Genomic DNA, 23,516 nt, shown 5'->3' with positions numbered 1-23,516 from the left:
TGTGAGGGATTCAAATACATTTGCCACCTCAGTTCCATGATATCTAAATGCACATCCAGGAATTTACCCTGGGTGTCCTTTATTAACTGCTGAATCACTAGGAATTTGAACTTGTGTCCTCCATTTTCCTGTATGTGCCTATATAAAGCACTAGTCATTCTATTGTTCTTAATGTCACCCAAATATTCACCCATTCTGGTCTTCATTTTTTTACAGGTTTTTCCTACATAAAATGTAGGACAATCCTGACACTTTGCCAAATATACCACATTATTGCTGTTACAACTGAAGTGACCTTTGATGTAAATCACTCTATCATTCAAGCTGAATGATTCTCCAGCCTCAAGTATATGTGGACAATATGTACACAAGTTACATTTAAAATTCCCTATTTTCCTATTACATAGTTCATGTTCTTTCATCCCTTCTAGTATATTCTTAAGGGACCTGCCTTTCCTGTAAACCAATGTAGGTGCCCTCCACACTGCTTGTGCAATGTTTGCATCATACTGTAAAATTTCCCAATTATTTTTAATGATGTTAGAAATAAAATCCACTTCTCTGTTATAGGTAATAACCAAACACGAACTAGTAGTCACTTTATTCCTCGATGTTGAATCACCAAGGGGTTCACCACTCGTCCTTCCCAAAATGGGTTTGTACACACCACTATCACATTTGTTTTTAACTTCTGTACTAATGCCATATAATAAGTCTTTTGGATACCCCTTCTGTCTGAACATTTGCAAAATGAATTGCATTTCACTTAAGAACTCTTCACATTGACTGACCATTCTGGCCGCCTGCACCAGTTGACCCTTGACAACAGATCTCTTTTGGTGATGTGGGTGCCAGCTGTTGTAACCCAAGTAAGAATGAAAAAATGTTGGTTTTCTATATATATATTAGTTATAAATTGTTATTGTCCATATCCACTTGCAAATCTATGTCCAAATAGGTGAGTTTGACCCTGTCATACTCATAAGTAAATTTCCAAAAAAAATACTGACTGGTTAATAAATGACAACAACTCCTTTAATCTAGCCTCAGTTCCCTTCCATATTAGGAAGAGATCATCCAAAAACCTGGTATAGTGCACTATGGCTGATGCAAAAGAACTTTTCATCAAAATTCTTGTTCCCAGAAGGACATTACTAAATTGGCAAAAATAGGGGTGCAAGCCACCCCCATTGCCACTCCTTTAACCTGTTTATAGTACTGTCCTTCAAAATGAATATAGTTACTCTTCAGTACTACCTCCATCAAGATGACAAACTTGCTCACTTCGTCCTGACCAAAAATGCTAGTTTTATAAAGCTGCTGCTCTAACCAGGCCAACCCCTCCTCTATTACTGAAAAAAGATTACATATATCCATGGTGACCATAATTAAATCAGATGCCACCTCTATACCATTTAACTTGTCCAAAACTTGCCAGGAGCCTTTGCTTATGTAATCAAAAACCTTTAGACTTTTTTGCAGATTCCTGTCTAAATATTTGCTGGTAAAATGTGTTTTAGATCTCTTACCGTCCACAATAGGCCTAAACTTTGGATTAGTAAGGCCTTTGTGAATTTTTGGAATTCCAAAAATATTAGACACCATGGGAAATTCGATTTTCATATAGTAGAATTCTCTTTCATCTATTTGTCCCTGTAATGACATGTCTTCTAGTAACAAATCGATTTTACGATATGTCACATTGATTTAGTTACAGGAACTTTCTTCATAGGTCCCATCCAAAAGTAATGCATTAATCCCATTTAAATAATCCCCCTTATCCATAACTACAACACCGTTACCTTTGTCTGGTTTCATAAACTGGACTGTACTGTCACTAGTTAAAAAAACAGTGTCTGTTGTTCTTCATAAGTTAAAGTGTCAATAAGTCTATTCTCTCTAGAATTACCACTCCTATAAATTTGCCTAATTTCCTTTTCACACATTTTTTCAAACAAACCTCACTTTGCTGATGAAATAAGATGTCTACCTCTGTGACAGTGTTATCATTACCATCAAAGTTACATCGAATATGGTTACTGAAAGTTTCGTATAAGTCACCATTCAAACTGTCAACTAAACTCATCACATCACTCTGCCCTTGGGCTGGTACATTCATCCCCAACCTTTCACTATTACAATGGTCATTGTGAATATAATTTTTGTTGTTAGCATAATTACACTCAGTTTCATCACCATGCCTCCCTAACATATGCTCATTAATACTGTACACAGATAAATTCAATTCGGAGTTTAAATCAAACTGTGTTACTACTTCTTCCCCATTTATGGTTTGCTCGCATGATACATCATCCGAACAAAACCCAGTATTACATTTTAAATCACCCGGGGAAACTACAAAATTGTCGCCCAGACTCATATAAATATTAACATTACTCAATTCCGTTGGTGGTTCGACTGAAATGCCAATCATTGACTCTAAATTAAAATTCAAAAGAACATTAGCTGGGCTGAAATATAGTTCGTGATTACTTACACAATCTTCAGAAAGTGTATCGTCATCTATGAGCAAGTCCATTAGTCCTGGTCCTATGCATTGCGAGTCCTCAGTCCCTTTGGTCTTGCTCCCTGCTCTGAAAAATCCCAATGGGAATTCCCAAAAAAAGAATAAGAAGCAGCAGAAGGATGAATTTGTGCCTTTCCTCGGAGCCTCTCCAAGCGTCTAACTTCCTTTCGTGGTGTCCTTTCATTCCTGCTGGTGTTTTGGATTATACAGATGAAAGCACGAAGCCTTTATTTGTTAAAGTTTCACTTGTTGTTCTTGTCTTTTTTGGTTCCTGATTATAACATCAGATTGCCTTTGTGGCTTGTTGTTATATGCACATTATACTAAATGGTGTAACTTTGCAAGATAGGGGTCTTAAGGTGCAGTACAGAAAGTACAAAGATAAATAAATGTAATGAACAGTCCTACTTTTCATTGTTTACATTTTCTACATTAGTAAGCTACTGAGTAGTTACTACAGAGTTGTAACCAATACCTCCTGTACATTAAGGTTTACATTTTCTAGTTGTACAGGAAATGGTTGTGTAGAGAATGAATGCACTTACTGGTTAACAATGATTTAAATAAATAAGTAAATAAATACATAAATTTACCATCTATCTGCCATGAAGAGGTTAGGATGAGCATAGAATAAAAACAATCAAGTTTCAAAAATGGGGAGAGGCGCACCACCCTAAGGACAGCAGTAAGGGTCCAGAACGAACAGTAACTCTAAACCATAATCATGGTTTTGAAGACACTAGTAAGACACTAGTATGGGATGGTGACAAAGAGACTCTCAAAGGTTGGTAGACATCAGGAAGTATAAAAATGGTTGTGGTCATCAATATTACTTATCAACGAAGGAGCCCTGACATGTCATTGGAGAAAAAAAAAGTCATATGAAGAAGGAAGAGGAGGGGCAGAAAAATAGGCCTTGATAAAGTTCAAGTATTGGGAAGATGCTTTTTTTGCTCCTTTTCAACAAAGCCTGAATACATCATGCAGGCACAGAGACCAACATATGCACAATGGACTTCAATAAGAAACTGGAGTACAAGTCTTAAACCTGAATGTGTAGTCCTTTACCTTACATTAAACCTGTTTATCTCAAACGTGGAATCCTTCACATGGCACTCTAGCTGACCTCTGAGACTTGTACATTTAATAGTGGTAAATGCTATACAACAACAAGAGGCCTCAAGTTTCTTTACTTTCTTTCACTTCCTATTTCTGTCAGATGGGTTAAAGTTCCAACAGGGATTGCAGCTATCAAAATAATGCTCTGGCCCTATACAGAAGATTCAGTGCCTACAATGACTTAGGTTGGTAATCTGGTAAGGAAAAGGGTAGTTGGGGATGTTGGCTTTCTTAGGCATCAAAAGTTGGCATATAACAATATTTGCTAGTGAACCGAACAATGTAAAGGCCTGAAAGAAATGTGTACTGGGGAGTATAAGTCCACTAATTCATATGCACAGATGGAGTCATTATGGGTGTGCTCCCACAAATGCAGAAGTTGCAAAGTTCAGAAAGTCATACAAGATGATCATGAAAGACATTTACAAGGTAAAACCACTGCAGCTGGTCCATCTGACTTTTATGCTGCAACACAGAAAGAACAGTACTGTAGGTACTGACTTCACTGAAATACAGCAGTTGTCAGTCTGCATGTCATTCTTTTTTTTCAAATATTTTACTGATTTTCAAAAAGACAAAACACCATTTCTACTAGAATACAAATGAAACAAAAGACAAACTATATACAATGCGTACATATGGCCTATATGAAAAAAAAAATGAGAATAACTTAGAGTTAGAGAGAGGTAGTTACACATAACAAAAATATCAGTGTAATTTCTCCAAGTACTAAGATGTGGAGATCTTTAAAGTCTCAATGAGAGAAAAAAATTTCTTCCAAGGATTGTTGATCCATTTATTAGGGAAGATTCTTGTTTCTTTTACCTTTTTTTCCATATGTATTGTTTCTTCTAGTAGAGTGATAAATTCTTGAAAGTTGGGTTCAGATGAAGTTTTCCATTTTCTTGTAATACATTTTCTAGCAATTGCTAGTATAGTCAATAGTAGATACAAATTATTTTTGGTCATAACATTTGTTTCAGTTACATTCAGAAAAATTATGGATTTAGTTAGTATGAAAGAATCTGAAAAAATAGCTTGAAGGAAATTTCCAATCTCCTCCCAAAATTTTTTAATTTTGATACACTCAAAAAATATATGAATCCAATCAGCATTACAATTCTGAGAACATCTCCAACAAAACCATTGTTTAGAAGAGTTGATTTTAGCTATCCTATTGGGGGTGTAAAACGATCTGTGTAAGAATTTCCATGAAAAGTCTGCATGTCATTCTGATGCAAATGAAGTCTTACCTTTAAGAATAGTTTGATCATATGTTACACGAATCAAAAGTAGAGCAAAGTACTGCATGTGTACAGAATGAATTCATCTGCCTAAATTTTTGTTATACCTCTTAAACTTAATTTTTAATTTATTGATTTAACTTCTGTTTGAACCCTTTTCAGACATGACCTGTGGAAAAGTAAACATAATACATACTCATTGTTTAGAGAAGGCATTCAGCCAGCATGTTTTTTTTTTTGGAAAGTGGAATGAAATAGGAATATCTGCAGAAAACACATGCAAGCATGGAGAGAACACAAAAATGTCACATAAACGATGACTGATGGTCTGGAATGAAATACAGACCTTACATTTAGATCCCCTTTGTGTTTTTTTTCCCTTACAAAAATCCAAAAATTCCTAAAGTTATGTAGGTCTTCATTGACCTTTGTAATGAAGTACAAGGGCTAGCAAGCGTTTGGAACTTTGTAAAAGGAAACATTCCTTGACTGACTGTGGGAACAACAGTGTGGTAACAAAAAAAAAAAAAAAAAAAAAGCATTGCCAACATTCTAGCCTAAGCTGTCCTAATAAACAATAAAATACAGTTGTGTACACTTAACATAAATGTAGATGTTCGAGTGTATTCACTGTTGCAGTCATCACATTTGGGTTATCCCTGCCAGGGTAGCCCTCGGCCGGCCCGAATATCAGAGACTTAGTATTTCTGCATCGGTTGCTGTCACTTCAGCACTGATGTCAGGTCGTCAGTAGTATAAAGTAAGGCAGCCGACACCATTACATCAGTTTTTCTTGCCCTGTCAGGAGACCCCAAGTGAGAGCCAGGATATGGTGGAAGAACCCCACGAGTAGAAAGTAAATACCAAAAAATTCCTTGTAAGGAGAGAGAGAGAAAGAAGTGGGGGATGGAGGGAGGGAAACCAGGACTGCAACAGTGAATACACTCAAACATCTACATTTATGGTAAGTGCACACAACTGTACTATGTTCTTCATGTTTCACTGTAGCATTCATCACATTTGGGTTGATTCCCAAAGCTGAGGAAAAGGGTGGAGGCAGTCAAGGAGACTAGAGGCTGGCTAGGATGCCCTGCAAGACTGCAGTGGCAAAGCCTGCCCTGGATTTGGAGAAGATAGACAGGTGGTAACGCTTGGTGAAAATATGAACAGATGTCCAGGTGGCAGCCTCCAGGATGTCCCTGGTGGGGACTCCTCTCAAGAAAGCTGCAGAGGTGGAGGCTGCTCTGGTACAGCGAGTCCTGACCCCCTTAGGGGGAGGTTTTCCATGTTGCTTGCAACAGAAATGGATGCAATGTGCTATCCATTTGGAAATGTTTGTTTGGAGATGGCTTTGCCCTCTGCCCCTGCAGCAAAGCTGACCAGTAATTGATCAGACTTTCTGAATGATTTAGTCCTGCCTAGATAGAATCTGAGCTGTCTGTGCACATCAAGAGAGTGAAGAATTCTTTCCCCCTTGTTTTGTGGGTTAGGGAAAAAGGTGGGAAAATGAATGGATTGGCTGAGATGGACACCACTTTGGGCATGAAGGATGGGTTAGTGCTGAGGTTTACACTGTCAGCATGGAAGATGATGAAGGGCTCTACAGCCATGAGTGCTTTTAGGTCGGAAGGCTCTTCTGACTGAAATGATGGCCAGAAGAAAAGCTGTCTTCCAGGAGAGAAATTTTAACTGCTGAAGATGCTGGTTCAAAGGGGGGCAGGATGAGCTTTTCCAACACAAAGTTAAGGTCACAAACTGGGGTAGGTGCTCTTCTGGGTGAACTAAAGTTGCTAGCCCCTCTTAGGAATTGTTTGATCAGAGGGTGTGAGAAAAGGAGGTGTTCAGTGTGGAAATGAGCAGAGATAGCAGAGGCATAAATTTTAATAGAGGAAAAGGAGAGACCACTGTGTAGCAGGTCAGCTAGGTAATCCAAGATGAGAGGTAGGGAGGGCTGTGCCATATCGGCTCCCTTAGCCTGAATCCAGGTGCAGAACCTTTTCCATTTGCCAGCATAATACTAGTGCTAGGGCATCTAGCCTCACGTATAACATCTAGAACCTGTTTACTGAAATTGGCAGATTCATCAATGGTCAGGGAATAAGCTAGGCTGCCAGATTGGGGGTCTGCAATTGGGGATGCATGAATTCTCCTTCCCACTGGGTCAGGAGGGTTGGGGTCTGAGGGAGATGCCATGGTGGCAGTGGGGACAGGCTGTGCAGCAGTGGGTACCAGTGCTGGCGAGGCCAGTCTGAAGCAACCAGAATTGTCCTTGATTTTTCCTCCCTTATTTTGAGCAGTATCCTGGTGATGAGAGGTAGTGGGGGAAATGCAAAGACCGAGAGAATGACCCAGGGGAAGGATAGGGCATCCACTTTCCAAGCCATGCAGTTATGCTTCCTGTTGCAGAACTTGCTGAGCTGATGGTTGGCATAGAAGGCAAAGAGGTTGACCTTCGGAGTGCCCCATTTATGAGTTATTAGGGTGATGGTTCTTTGGTCTAGCTGCCACTCATGTGGGTCCAGAAGATTTCTGCTTAATTGGTCTGCCACAGAGCTTAGAGAGCATGGCAGGAATTGTGCTAACATGTGGAGTTGCATGGCAGAGGCTGTGTGCCAAAGGGTCATGGCCAGCCTGCACAGAGGGTAGAAGTGAGTCCTTCCCTGCTTGTTAATATACCACATCACAGTGGTACAGTCTGTTTTGATCAATAGAGCCCCTGGGGAGAGAAAGGGCCTGAAAGCTGTCAATGCGTGCTGGACAGCTAACATCTCTTTCTGGTTAATGTGCAGATGGATTTGCTGTGGGCTCCATTGGCCCTCTATGCACCTGCCATCCAGGTGTGCACCCCAGGCATAGTCTGATGCATCTGTGGTGAGGGTCTGGGCAGCAGGGGTTGGTGAGAATGGCAGTCCCTTATTGTGGGAGCATGCTGCTGCTCACTAAAGAAAATCTTTCCTTAGGCAAGGTATCATTGGTATAAGAGTTTCCAGGTCTTGAGAGTGTTGACACCAAATGCTTTTTAGGTTCCACTGAAGTTTCCTCATATGCAGTCTGGCATATGGAATGAGTAGAATGCAAGGTGCCATGAACCCCAGATCTTGCAGGATTTTCCTTGCAGATAACTGGGGTCTGGTGGCTAGTTGAGAGAAGTAGGCCATCAGGTAAGTTTGCTTTTCTGGTGTAAGGAATGCCATCTGGGATGCTGTGTCCAGTCTTGCTCCCTGGAATATAATCCTTTGGGTGGGTACTTGTTTGGATTTCTTTTCATTGATAGCGTACCCTAGGGAGGACAGTAGGGACTTTACAAAAGCCAGGTGCTTGAGCAGCCTTTCCTGACTGTCTGCCTGAATTAGGCAGTCATCTAAGTATGTGTAAATTTGGATATTCCTTTGTCTGCAAAAGGTAATGGCGGGAGCCAGACATTTTGTGAAAACTCTGGGAGCAGTAGATAAGCCAAAGGGAAGCTCAGAGAACTGAAAGTGCAGAGATCCTGCCCTGAAACGTAGATATTTCCTGCATGATTCCCTGACAGGAATGTGGAGGTAGGCCTCTTTTAGGTCTAGGGTGGCTAGCCAAGCATTCTTGGAGAGCATGGGTAGCAGTTGCTGGTGGGTGAGCATTTTGAATTTTGGTATCACCAGGAAGGTGTTTAGAATGGATAGATCGAGGATGGGGCACCAGGTGCCCTCTTTTCTGGGTTCCAGAAAAAGTCTGGAGTAGCAACCTTGGCCTATCTGTTCTGCAGGAACGTGCTCTCTTGCTCTCATAGAAAGCAGGGAAAGGACTTGCTTTTTCACCTCTGCCCACTGATTTGGAGGTAGATCTGGAAACCCTTTTGGGGTTGGAAGAGTGTGGAAAGAAAATATGTATCCCTGGGACACTATGTTGAGGACCCAGCGGTTGTTGGTAATGGTGGCCCAGGTGCTTGCATGGAAGGAGAGTTTTCCTCCTAGGGGCAAGTGCAGGTGGGCAGAGGGAGGGGGTAGGGGAGGATAGCCATTGAGAGTTCTTATCATGAGGGTGTAGCTTTGAACTCCCTGGTTTTAAAGTGGAGGAACTCCACTGCTTTGATCTCTGTATTCCCTGTGGCTGCTGTCTGGGGGTCTGCTTCCCTGGGGTCTGGGCTGAACTGACCTGGTGGGGGCAAGAAAGGACCAGTGCTTGGAGGGGCAATGCCTGCTGAATCTGGGTGGCTGGACCTGTAGGAAATCCTTAACTGTCTGCATAGATTTAGCTTTTCCTTCCATTTTTTTAAGACCTCCTCTGCCTTGGTGACAAATAAGTTGTCTTTGTGGAAGGGTGCATCCAATAATTTAGATTTGACATGGTCTGGCAAGGGCTGTTCCTTAAGTCAAGCATGCCTTCTAAGGACAGAACCGGTGACTGCTGCCCTGCAAGAAGGTTCTAGGGCGTCAAAACCACAGTGAAAGATGTGCTTAGTTACTTGACTTGCAGAATGCACAAACTCTTGTAACTCTTTAGATTCTGCACAAGCAGGAAAGGAAGACAGTTTTTGTTTGAGGAGTTCCATGGTATGTTGCTGAAATTTTAGCATATGGAACTGACAGCTTAGTGCTCTGATAGCGAGAGTAGCAGAGGTGTATACTTTTTTACCCCATCTGTCTAATGCTCGGGAATCCCTATCTCAGGGAGTGGGATTCTTGGTAGAGGTTGCTTTAATTCCTTTAGGCCCTAGAGAAATTACCTCAGGGTCAGCAGTAGGATTTTTTAAAAGAAATTTGTGAGAGTCAGGGACTGTGTAACACCTTAAACTCAGACCAAGGCAAAAAACAAACTAATAAACCCAAAAAGTGGAACTGCAGCAAGCAAACAGCACCTGAACAAGAAGTAATAACAAGTCCTTCAATAAATGAAGCGCTTTTCGTTTGGTACTATGTACAAACTTCTTCAGACAAGTAAAATCTCCTACAATAGTGCTATAAATACTGAATCAATTAGCAATTCAATTAGACAATAAAACAATAATGACAATAATAAACATTTAAGCCAAAATAACCGCTTATAACCACCTCTAAAACAAAAATAAAATCGAGCTCTAAAAACTGATTGTAATGACAAGAAAAATTAAGTCAACTCACATTTCAAATCTCACTAAATAAAAATATGACAATAAAAATAATAATGTTAGAAAACTAATCAGACAAAGAAATATATAAAACTATCACTAGAAAAAATATATATTAAAAATAAAAACTGAAGACTATCATCTTGTTAAACTCTTAAGCTTCAGGATGCTGCTAATACAGCAGCCTTCATTCAGTCCTGGCACACTATAGGCATTCAATCTAATCTGCCAGACTAGCTCTAGTTCTTCCAGCTTTAATGCTGCTGGACCACCCCGTACATCCTGACAAACCTGGTCAATCACCAAAAATTTAAATCTATGGTCAGGATGAGATGAAATATGCTTAGCCAAAGCATTTTCAAGTTTATTTTTTCTAATGGCATAGACATGTTCATAGAGGCGATCACGAAGTCGCCTCTCCGTTTTACCGATATAGAAAGCCATACAGGCCTGACACTGGGCAAGATAAACTATCATCTTAGAGTTACAATTCACTCTACACTTTAAAGTATACTGATGGTTATGCACCTTAAATCTATTGGATTCTATAATGTATTGACAGTAGTTACAAGATTGACATTTATACATGCCAACAGTTCTAAAACGTCCAGGTTGACATTGTTCGAAGAAGGCTTTAAGGTTTTTAGCTTTCTTATACACAACTATAAGTTGATCTCCGATCTTATTAAATACACTGGGGTCACTCCTAAAAAGTGCCCAGTTTTTTACATATGATGCAGAAACAAACATTGCTATTGATGTTATAGGTTGTAATAAAGGTAGGTCCTTGTACCTTAGGCTCAAGAGTTTCATTAGAATCACTTGCTGACAAAAGGGCAATATTTTCTTCATATTGATGTTGTGCACTGTCTAAAATTGGTTTATAAAATCGTCTTAAATGTTTATTTGAGACCTCCTCTATAATATCATCAACCATATAATCTGGATAACCTCGATGCAGGAACATGCTCCTTAAAAGAGTGCATTCAGCGTGAAAGTCAGATATGCAATGGCCTCAGTGTTGAATGTAGATGTAAACTTCAAAAACTGCGTAGATTTTTTAAAATGGTTGACCACCATATCACTAAATATACTGTCACCATCCAACAGTATAAAATATTTTTTCTACCTTGAACTAGTGATAGTTTTATATATTTCTTTGTCTGATTAGTTTTCTAACATTATTATTTTTATTGTCATATTTTTATTTAGAGAGATCTGAAATGTGAGTTGACTTAATTTTTCTTGTCATTACAATCGGTTTTTAGAGCTCGATTTTATTTTTGTTTTAGAGGTGTTTCTGCATCATATGTAAAAACTGGGCACTTTTTAGGAGTGACCTCAGTGTATTTAATAAGGTCGGAGATCAACCTATAGTTGTGTATAAGAAAGCTAAAAACCTTAAAGCCTTCTTCAAACAACGTCAACCTGGATGTTTTAGAACTGTTGGCATGTATAAATGTCAATCTTGTAACTATTGTCAATACATTATAGAATCCAATAGATTTAAGGTGCATAACCATCAGTATACTTTAAAGAGTAGAGTGAATTGTAACTCTGAGATGATAGTTTATCTTGCCCAGTGTCAGGCCTGTATGGCTTTCTATATCGGTAAAACAGAGAGGCGACTTCGTGATCGCCTCTATGAACATGTTTATGCCATTAGAAAAAATAAACTTGAAAATGCTTTGGCTAAGCATATTTCATCTCATCCTGATCATAGATTTAAATTTTTGGTGACTGACCAGGTTTGTCAGGATGTACGGAGTGGTCCAGCAGCATTAAAGGTGGAAGAACTAAAGCTAGTCTGGCAGATTAGATTGAATGCCTATAGTGTGCCAGGACTGAATGAAGACTGCTCTGTTAGCAGCATTCTGAAGCTTAAGAGTTTAACAAGATGATAGTCTTCAGTTTTTATTTAATATATTTTATTTCCACCTTGAACTAGTGATAGTTTTATATATTTCTTTGTCTGATTAGTTTTCTAACATTATTATTTTATTGTCATATTTTTATTTAGTGAGATTTGAAATGTGAGTCGACTTAATTTTTCTTGCCATTACAATCGGTTTTTAGAGCTCGATTTTATTTTTGTTTTAGAGGTGGTTATAAGCGGTTATTTTGGTTTAAATGTTTATTATTGTCATTATTGTTTTATTGTCTAATTGAGTTGCTAATTGATTCAGTAATTATAGCAGTATTGTAGGAGATTTTACTTGTCTGAAGAATTTTGTACATAGTACCAAACAAAAAGTGCTTCATTTATTAAAGGACTTGTTATTACTTCTTGTTCGGGTGCTGTTTGCTTGCTGCAGTTCCACTTTTTGGGTTTATTACCCTGTAACACCTGTCAGATTTTTTGGGAGCAAAGAAGGAGGGTGTCAAGAGTCAAACTGGATTCCAGGAAAACATCGTCCACAACATCCAGGACTGGGGGAATGGCCAGGGGTCTGTGCTGTGGAAGATCTAAGAATTCTCTGAGTCTCTTTTTAGACTAAGGGTAGTTCTGACATTCCCACTGGAAATGATCCCTTAAGGTATGAAGGGTTTCCCCAAAGGAAAACTCCTCGGGTGGAGAGGCTGAAGGAATGGATTCCTCTGTATCAGAATCCTCATAAGCAGAGAGGGGTTGCATGTCTTCATATTCAGATGCATCAGAGTCATCAGACTCCTGTTCAGACAAAACTACTAGGGACAGATATCTTTTTCTTTTAGCTTGGATTCCCCTGATCAGCATGATAAGGTCTTCCGCCATTTTAAGCATTTGAGACTGAGGCAAGGAAGCAGGTGCCTGAGATTGGGTAGTCAGTTTTCTTGGGTGTGGTTCGTACCCTGGGCCTTAGAAACTTGGTAGTTTTTGAAAGAACGGTAGACGCAAAATAATTGGTTGTGCGAAGTACTTCCTTGGAAACCGGTGCCTGCTCAGCAGCTCTGGACCCATCCAAGGTAGAGATAACCGCTGGATCCTTAGTCAAATAAGAGTTTTGCTGCATACCGGACTCCAAAAGTGTCTCAGTAGTGGCCTGCGAATCCACAGAAGTGGGCATCAGGGGCTGCGAAAGTGCCTCACTGAGGACTGGAGAACTGACGACTAGCTTAACAGAAGCATCGTCGGTAGGTTTGGACCTGTGCGGACTGTCTCTGTCTTTATCCTTACGTTTTTGGAAGTTCTGTCAGATGGCTTACCGAAGCCATATCGGAATTCGAAGACGGTAAGCGAAAATATCTAGCTACAATAAGGGCCCGACGAAGTATAGTTCTGGTGTTAAAGCACAAAAGCGACAGCAAGGGACGTCGTGGTCTGGCCCTAAGCAAGTGACACAGTAAGAATGAAAGTCTCGGTGTGGTATTTGCTTTCCACAGGCGAGACAATTGTTAACTTTTTCTGACATCGGTTAGTGCAAGAAAAAAGGATCCCCAACGGGGTACTTAGCTTTAGAAGACTTTAGCTTCAATTCAGAAAATGAAACTCAGGTAGCAGCCAACCGGCACTCGTGCGAACTGCTTCTGCTTTGGGCTCCTTGGCAAGAAAGACTGATGTAATGGTGGCGGCTGCCTTACTTTATACAACTGATGACCTGACGGCAGTCCTGAAGCAACAGCAACTGACGCAGAAATACTAAGTCTCTGGTATTTGGGCCAGCCGAGGACTACCCAGGCAGGGATAACCCAAATGTGATGACTGCAACAGTGAAACACGAAGAACATCTACCTTAAACAAGCCAAGTCTCACGCTCTTAACCTACCAGAACTCATCCTCTGTTTGTTGGCTACTTACAGGAACAGAAACTAACAAATAAATGATGACTTTTTTGGATGTTTCACTGATAACACAACCTGCTTCTGCATAAAATATTAACTGTTATGCAATATGTCCATCAGTCAGTCAGTACGGCAAACAAACTATTACTATTTACTTAAATGCTTCAGCATTCAGCATTATAGAGCTGCAGCAAACAACTCTAACAGAAAGTATTCTCTGGAATGTATGAGCCTTTACATTCTGTTTAATAGTGAGAAGGAAGCATCATCCTAAACCATCAAGGCAGTGCATTATAAATGCAACACCCATAAATAAAAGTGAACATATTCAAGAAATATTCCATGAAACACTAGTAGTCAGTAACACTTCTGATGGATAAAGAAAAGGGGCTGAGACAGGTGACAAAAACATAACATGTCTATACGGTGGTCTCTGAAAAACAACTAATCATTTCACTGAATAAATCTGGGAATTAAGTTAGGACAGACATGTCTGTACATCTTTTTTCTGTCCCCAATTCTCAATGCTGAAGTTAGCATTAAGGGACGGATTCCAAAAGACTTGTTCTGTGGTAAACCTGCCTTGATTCCAGAAGACTTGCTCCCTGTTTAAGCGAGTTACTCCTGTGCAACGTCGATCGACAAAGCAGACTTATAGTGGGGGACAGATTTCAAAAGACTTGCACTCAGTATAGGGGACTTACACTGACACAAGTCGTTTTGAATATATGTAAGCCTATTTTATTGACTGGCTTTATGCTGGAGTAAGTCACTTACAACAACAGCAAGTCTTTTGAAATCAGGGCAGGTTTACAACCAAGTAAGTTACTAACACTGACAGCAAGTCCTTTGGAATCTGGTCCTGAATTAACAGTTTTTAGAAAATATGTTGCAGTAAAATGCATAACAAATTCATGGTAAGTTTTGTAACTGTCATACTCACATCTCGGTAACCACTGTTCTTATCTCCCCAGATGTCTCCATTGATGTTTTTACATCCTGCTGGACAGTACACACTAGAAAGTGAAAATAATTAAAAAAACATTATCATGGTCCAATTAAAAAAAAAACATGACCAACTGCATTAAATTCACAGGCACTGGAACAAATACTGGGTGCAAAAGAGGTTCTTCAATGAGAAGATCAGCTTATGCTGGGTACCAAGCTATAGCTCGCTTTTCTTTGTCTGCCTTTGAAACTTAAACAAAAATAATACAAACAATTAAATGACAGTTCCTGTTCCTTTTCTTTCTACACATATGCATACTAATTCATGTTTCAGTCAAATGGAAAGTGCAGACAACAGCCATCTAGCTTAGATACCAGCTTATCAAAATAATTCAATTATATGTTAAGGTATTTATAGTACAAAGATGATGCTAGTAAAATCTTAGTTACTCTCGGTGCATCAAATGTTTTTTATGACTTTGCAAAACTTTCCTGTCAGCTTCGATAGGATAATTCTGATTAGAATTTTTGGTTCATGTGAAGAAAGGATCAAAATCAAACAACACTAGGCCATTAAGTCTGCAACTATTTTGTAACACTACAAGACTCGCACATCCTATTTCACTACAATCCTATTTTATTTAATTTACTCCTTTTGAGCTACTGTAGATAAATCCATACAAAGGCAAAGTCCAAATCACCAATTGCTAGATCCAATTGAAAAGTAAACTCCAACACAGCGACTAAAAAACACACTTTCACTTTATTAAAAAAAAATCCACACAGTGTAATCTCTTTCATCCCTTCCTGGGAAACTTCCACCAGGTTGTGCTATTCATTTTATTTAATAACAGCAAAGCAACCATTTATATATTTAATAAAAAAAAAATGATAATAAGTTATGCTACACATTTTGCATGTATTCCATGCTATGAACTAGTTACTGATTTACTTTGTCAAATGATATGTCATAAACAATGTGTAATGAATTGCTTCAGAATTTATGAATTACATGGCAATTACTGCTTCAATTACAGGTAATACTTTCACTACCACTACTGATACCAAGTCACTTTTATCCACTCAACCCCAACCCCATAGCTCTCAGCCTCTTAGCTCCAGAATACAGAACAAATCCAGACGTAACGTAATATGAGTACTACTTACATGAGGAGCTGACAAAATAAATAAGATAATGTGAAATAACATGCATTTTCTGAAGCAAAAGAAGTCTAAAACTCTTAATTATTGTAATTATTTACAAAGTGTAACCCACCACTTTTTCTCCTAAAATTAACAGTCTTACCAGGGATTAGAAGAGATAGAGAAAAATGTTGATCCACAATTATGGACAGTTGAGATTTATGCTCAACCTCTGCCCAGCAGTTATAGCCATGAAGTCTGATGATCATGTAATAAGTTTCATTTTTGCTAGCCCAATCTACACAGACAGGTTGCCACACATTATAGTATTTCAAGTTGCTCCATAGAAATCAAAAAGCTATAAATATTGTCACAAAATATCTGGTTGATCACTACCAGCATCATGAAAATAATAATAACAACAATAACAATCACCTCACTGCTTCTGTTTTGTACCATTTCTCTCGACTGTCCATAATTCTGCACACAAAATGTCCTTCCAGACTCCATAAACAGTCAAGCAGTAGGCCACACTTTAAAATGTTATTTTTTTTTAAAGAAGGTTATATAGTTTAGAAACTGCATCATATTGATGGCCAGCTCCCTTCAGTCAATGTGACAGCTTCGCTCCTACCATTTGAATGCTGTGCAAGGTCAACGAAACGTCACAACACAAATCTAACATGACCCTGCTTCACTGGCTTGAATGCTTAAGTCAAATGGAACACCTCCTTCCTGGAGTACCCATCATGCTGTGGGGTGGGTGTGTTTTGTTGAAACAGTGCTCCATATTTTATTTTATTTTTTTTTCAACCTAAGTAAACTACATATTTCATTGCTCTAACAAATAAATATTCAGAAAGAGTACCCTTTCAAGCATGGCACCCTAGGCAATTGCCTAGTTGGCCTGTGTAAGACTGGCCCTGCTGCATGCAATTATATTCAGTCATATTCAATATTCAGTACTATGCAGTGCAGCTAATTTCTGCACAATCTTCCCCCTTCCCCAGGATGAATGTGCTGTGTTTGTGTATACAGGGGTAATCACAAACTGATATGAAAAGCAGTTATCGGTGTACTTTACTGTTACCTATTCAACATTAACCTGTTTTTAATGGTATGACTTTTTATATTTGTCTGAATGTCATGATATGCTTGGAATGTATAAGGTGCTACTTTGCTGTTGACATGTTTCAAGTGGCTTGCTGCACACAAAATTCTCTAGCAAATGGACAATATACAGGACCAGTCTACAGGCCACTTTAATTTAATTACTTACTGATAAAACTGACCTGTCATTTAACTTAATGACCACAACACTCTCACATCAAAAACATACAAGCATATGTTTTACTATTGCAGCAGTACTGCCAGCAAAACTCAAAACAGCTTAGAATGAGTGCTTCAACATCCTTATCATCCCTTGCATGTATGATTCATATTTTATTACAATATCACACAAGAAAGCATACCTTTCAACCACTTAGTGCAAAATATCTGGACAAAGAATAATGGGGGGGGGGGGGGGCAAAAATAGGGACAGATTTCAAACTCAAATGTATGTCATTATTTAGCAACTTCAATCTTCAGTGATTTGCTAGAAAACCACAAATTTTATGAGGAACATACCAAAAATATAAGGTAAAAATCTGGACATTCTACAAAAATCAGGACAGTTGAGAGGTATGCAAGGGAGGCAGGTGTGATTTTCTCACAATATGTGATTGCAGGTTAAAATATGCTGCAGCAGTTGGCAACAAGACACATGGAGTGAACTTCAGTCCTGAGGAGAATCACATCATCATGAATGCTCTGAGGACATATAGAAAATGCCTTTTTAGAAAAATGGGACCAAAACAGGCACAGACAGCTAAGGCATAGGATCACATAGTGAGTGACATTAATGCAGTTAAGGAGAAGAACCACACCTTGACACAAGCCGAGGTAGCATTACCAGCTATCACACCTTACATATCAGCTGAAGAAATACTTCACAGTTAGATCCAGAGACATGCAATGCTTTGCAGCACATGTGCAGTGACATAGTTCAAGCCCAGGCTACTGCTACTGAGAGTCGGGCAGAGAAGATACAGTGTACTGCAGGCACTCATGTTGATTCCCCAAACAGAAAGCACCAAGGCCACATCAGAATTCCACAACATGTGGGAGAAGCTGTCATAGTCAAGGTCTATATTCTACAGCATGGATAGGTCAATGTGAAGAGATTCATCTGCATCCAGTAGATCCCATCATCAGAGCAACTCAGCATCAAGCTCATATGGCAGCACTTCCTTTGATCTATGGGACTATCATGCTGCATAACACCTACTTTTATATGTTTAAGTCAAACCCTCAAGTGTAACTAGCATTTATGTCTCTTATCCCTCAACAGAGTACAAATAAAGATGGATGCAAAATGTATGAAAGACGTCCTTTTTATTTTAAAATAGAAAAAGTCTGATTTACAGTACAAGTTGACCATTTACCACTCACCATAGTCCACAAGTAATACTGCCTATCTGTGTGAATGTATTTCATTTTCAGTAAGTAAATATGTGAATGTTATGGGACATAGTTGTGCCTCTCTGCCTGAGCAGTAGTATACTGTGCTTAAGCCTGACAAAGAGGTTGCCATGCTGCCATCATCTGGCCACCATCACTATCACCAGGGGTAGGAAGAGTGTTAAAGGGATCTCCACTGCCACTACTGGTAACTGGCTGTAGCAGTTGCACACCAGATCAACAGATGATTGTGTTTTGCAGAATGCGGTAGTCAGTAAACATACTGCAAGCAGCAGTAGGTACTATTAAAGGGCACCGTTCCAGACTTGGCCAGACAATGGAAATGGGCTATGACCAGATCAAACACTCTGACTATCTGTCTCTGGGACAGGGTAGTGTTGAAGCGCTCTTGCTCACTCCCTAACAGCTACAGACTGCTGTCATTAGTTAGGGTTTGTTAGTCTGTGTCACCTGCAAAACAAAAGAGGGCTGGGACACACAACAAGAAAGGCGGGGTGATTACTCAATAGTGTCTGTACCACTCTACAGATACCAAAATACCAATGACTGGGAAAATAAGACATTTTGCACTTTCCAACTTGATGACCATGAGGAATCCTACCATATATGAAGAGGTAGGAGTGCGCTTGTGTGCCCAGTATGGGAATCTTGGGCACTGCCATAGTGCTTGGTCAACATGTTGGTGTTGTGCCTCCATGCATCACAAATTATCTGGCAGATGATGGAATGTCAGCCCTTCCTGTTCTGGTTCTACTCCACCATGGTCCAGCTGGAGCTCGAATGGCAACATGGGTGCATTCTATTGCATCAAGCACCTCAGGAAAGTGTGCCACCCTGTAGGAGATACACAAGGTACTGGCTCAGTGTTGAGATGACACTGGAAAGTAGATGTAGTGATCCACAAGTGCCAAGAGTTATGCTGTGGAACCTCTGAAATATTTTTTAAGGCAGAAGCCTGTGCAATACTGAATGTGTTCCCAGTTTGTTTCTGACAGCTCCCCATGGCAAAGTATAGTGAGGGCTATACGTACCTTGCTAGTCACAGGTATAGGAAGGACACACATCCCCCAGTCCCTGTCTGTGGGCCCTACAATCCCACCAAAACCAGTACTATCTGCATGTCCACTAAACCTGTTCAAGATTTCCTGATCAGCAAAGTTCAGATGGGTCAGCCTTTACCAACATCGTCTCCTTTCTGGCCAGTAAGTGCCACTGGGTGCAGCTGGTTTTGGTGAAACCATGAAGAGTACTTCAAAATAGGAGACAGCTAGCTGGCAGCAAACAAACATTTTCTCAAAATGCAAAGTGGACAGGAAAGGTACGACTTTGCTTTTTATAACCCTCCTGTGCACGGTACAGATTAGTACAAAAGCAACTATGAATCACTTAAAAGTAGGAAGATCTCCTACTTTACATAATATAGTTGCAAAAAAACACAAACAGCAAAAATTGATAAAAAACAAAAAAAGAAGCAGCTGTAATCTTCTTAGCAGAATTTATTGTATTAGCGCTTTCGTCTAGATGAATATCTAAACTTCCTCAGACAACTTGTTCCCAAAATGCAGTAGTTTTATACATTTCAAATAAACAACTTTTAACTCCATTAACCCAGCAAGAATGCAATTAATTAAATAATCAATTAAAATGAATTCACTCCAACTTGAACTCAAAAGCTTAATTGCTGAAGTTATTTCACCCCCATAGTATATTAAGACACATGAAAAATTCTAAATTTATAACCTTATAAAAAATGTTAAGAAAAACAGCAAAAAAAAAACACAGAATACATACATTCATGTTTAAAACCATAAAAAAGTCATATATATTCCTCATATGACATATATATATACATATATATATATATATATATATATATATATACACATAACATTAACCTATCTAGTGCCTTTAGTTTCAAAATATACTTAATAGAAGCATATTCATTAAGGCCTGGAAAAATATGGGCAAATGTTCGAATCTGCCATAGGAGCTCACTTTCCTCTAGCTTTAACTCCCAGGGACCCCCCCCCCCAATATTGTGTTTTTCTTGAAGTACTATAGCAAACAAGAACCTATGGGTGGAATTTCTACCGTATGCCTAGCCAAAGCATTTGTAGTAATATGTTTATTAATGTTATAAATGTGCTCGTAAATTCTTTGCCTCAATGTTCTCTCCATTTTTCCTATATAAAATGATTGGCACTGTTGACAGAGTGCTACATAAACAATTCCCTTGGACTCACAATTATATTTTCCACTTATTCGATATGTCCCTAATGGTAACTTTATTACCAATTTTTATGTATTGGCATTGGTGGCATCGCCCACATTTGGACATACCCCCACTTTTGTTACCTACTCCACCTTGCAATTCTAATATGCACTTTAGGTTTTGCCCTCGTCTATATGTTATATGAAGAGACCTTTCGAATTTTTTACTGATGTGAATATCTTCTGAATAAGAGCCCAATTCTTATACAATATATTTGAAATCATTCCTGCATTAACTGAATATGTTGTTATAAACGTAGGACCTGAACTTATTGTCCTATTGTTTATAAACATTCTATTATCAGGGGTATCATCTGATGTCATATAGCCTCTATTCAATATGGGCTTAAAAATGCCCATTATTTCTTTTTGTTGACATTTCTCCACAGATTTGATCAAATAAAACCTCGGGATATCCTCTCCTGATAAACATACCTTTAAGCAGGCTACATTCTGCTAGGAAATCATCTTCAGAAGAAACCATCCTAGCAACCCTTACTAACTGCTCTTTCATTACAGCTTTTTTCTGATGAAAGGGATGGCTTCTAGAAAAATGCAGAAATGTATTCAAATAAGTGGGCTTTCTATAAATGACCATCTTATATCTGTTGTTGACCCTGTCCTTGGATATCTGTACATCTAAAAAGTTTATGGATTCAGTTGCAAACTAGAAGGTGAAGTCTAAAAAGTCACTGAGTTTTTTAATATCTTCTATGAAGGGTGAGATAGTATTAACATCTCCTTTCCAGATAAAAAAACATATGATCCTTGTATCTTGTATACCAGGCCGTATATTCCTGGAATAATTGTTTTTTAAATAAAAACTCTTGCTCCCAGTATGCTAATACGCAATTAGCAAAGCACCCTCCGCACGGTGCGCCCATAGCTACACCCGTTATTTGTTTATATATTTGACCATTAAACAACATAAAATTATTGGATAGAACCAAATCTAGTAGTGTTTCTATTACATATATTTCATTATTGTCTAAGCCTTTTTCACTGAGCAAAGCTCTAACCCATACTGGGATCACAGTATACAAATCTTTTATGTCTACTGTGAGGAAGTTATAATTACTAATGAATTCCAGGTTATTAATGCCATTCAGAAACCCCCATGAGTCTGGGCAAATTTGTTTTTCACTTTTAATAATGGATTTTAACTTGCTATTTATGTACTTGGCACTAGAATATGTAACTGATCCCCTCCCATCAACTATTGGTCTAAAGGGTGGGTCAGATATGCTTTTATGTATCTTAGGGGATTCAAATATAACAGGTGTTTTTGGTGCTATCATAGTCAAATAATGTAACGTATCCAAACATATACTTCCTTCCAAGAACAGGTCATTGATAGTACCATATATTTTCTTATGAGCAATATTAACTTCATTGATACTAACTAAACAATAATGGTGGTCATTATCCAAGACACTTTGCATTTTTTGTATGTAATCACTTTCATGCATAAATATAAGCCCTCTGCCTTTGTCGGGCTTCATAACCCTAATTCTATGTAATTTTAAAAACAATAGAAAATTCTGATCTTCGGTGGTTATGTTATAATTGGTGTACAATTTATCAGCATTATCCCTATATAGACAGGCTCGAAAATCTATTTCACAGATTCTTTCAAATAATGCTAGCGTCACATGCAACGGTGGATTAAGCAAACTAGAAACTCTTAGTTCACTAGTCAAAGTGGGAGTACTGCCCACAAGGACTGACAAGTTCAATTTCCGAACAAATGTTTTCAAGTCCAAGATTGTTTTAGCTAGATCAGCTTTTTTATTTGGGACAAATGATAGTCCCTTGGTCAGTAGATCGACAATACAGTTATCAACAAAAAAGTTTGTGTAATTAAACACTTTAAAGTCTCCTTTTGTACTTACTAATTCCTTCTATGGTTCTGTTTTCTCTGTTGTTGTTGACCTCCTATGGCAGATTCAAACATCTGCCCATATTTTTCCAGGCCTTAATGAATATGCTTCTATTAAGTGTATTTTGAAACTAAAGACACTGGATAGGTGAATGTTGTATATATATATATATATATATATATATATATATATATATATATACATATACCATATGAGGAATATATATATGACTTTTTTATGATTTTAAACATGAATGCATTTATTCTGTGTTTTTTTTTACTGTTTTTCTTAACATTTTTAATAAGGTTATAAATTTTGAACTTTTCATGTGTCTTAATATACTGTGGGGTGAAATAACTTCAGCAATTAAGCTTTTGAGTTCATGTTGGAGTGAATTAATTTTAATTGATTATTTAATTAATTGCAATCTTGGTGGGATAATGGAGTTAATAGTTGTTTAATTGAAATGCATAAAAACTACTGCATTTTGGGAACGAGTTGTCTGAGGAAGTTTAGATATTGATCTAGACGAAAGCGCTAACACAATAAATTCTGCTGAGAAGATTACATAATACAGTTGCAGAATTTTCACAAATTCCTCACATGCATCTCATTATTGTTTCATTTGCATATACTTAATTTGCATAGTGCTTTCTCATACTTCTTCATACAGCTGCTCCTGAGAACAGCTGACATCTTTGAATTGCACTTTCGATGCACTTAGCTGCAGTCAGTGTAAATTCCTTCCATGCCTAAGTGCAGTGATTACGAATACTACCCTCTAGCCTTAGCAAAGGAATACAGGTACTATCCAGGTAAACTTTAACTTTGGCTGAAGACTTTAACACAGTGTTAGACTTAAAAAAATCTGCATCAGTACTCTTACAGAGTTACTGCATATTATAAATCACATGAAAAATAATACAAATAAAAATGCACATTAGAGCAAAACTTGGTTGTTCAACAGAGACTTGTAACCTCAGATAAGAAAATATTTGCACAGTTTATACTTT

General features: G+C 38.4%; 1 protein-coding gene across 1 annotated transcript in view; it reads right to left on the bottom strand.

Annotated features, from left to right (window-relative positions):
* Positions 1-23,516, bottom strand: part of LOC122792239 (discoidin, CUB and LCCL domain-containing protein 1-like) — a 1,730,428-nt gene that overhangs the window by 793,542 nt on the left and 913,370 nt on the right. The window contains exon 5 of the mRNA XM_044059988.1: positions 14,682-14,754. Within this exon, the coding sequence (XP_043915923.1) occupies positions 14,682-14,754 (73 nt within the window). The remainder of the gene's footprint in view (positions 1-14,681; positions 14,755-23,516) is intronic.

Source organism: Protopterus annectens, chromosome 1.part2 (assembly GCF_019279795.1).
Source record: "Protopterus annectens isolate FY-2018-M chromosome 1.part2, PAN1.0, whole genome shotgun sequence".
In the NCBI taxonomy this organism is placed as follows: domain Eukaryota; kingdom Metazoa; phylum Chordata; order Ceratodontiformes; family Protopteridae; genus Protopterus; species Protopterus annectens.
Note: the sequence above shows the minus strand (reverse complement) of the source record. Positions and strands in the feature narration are given on the sequence as shown.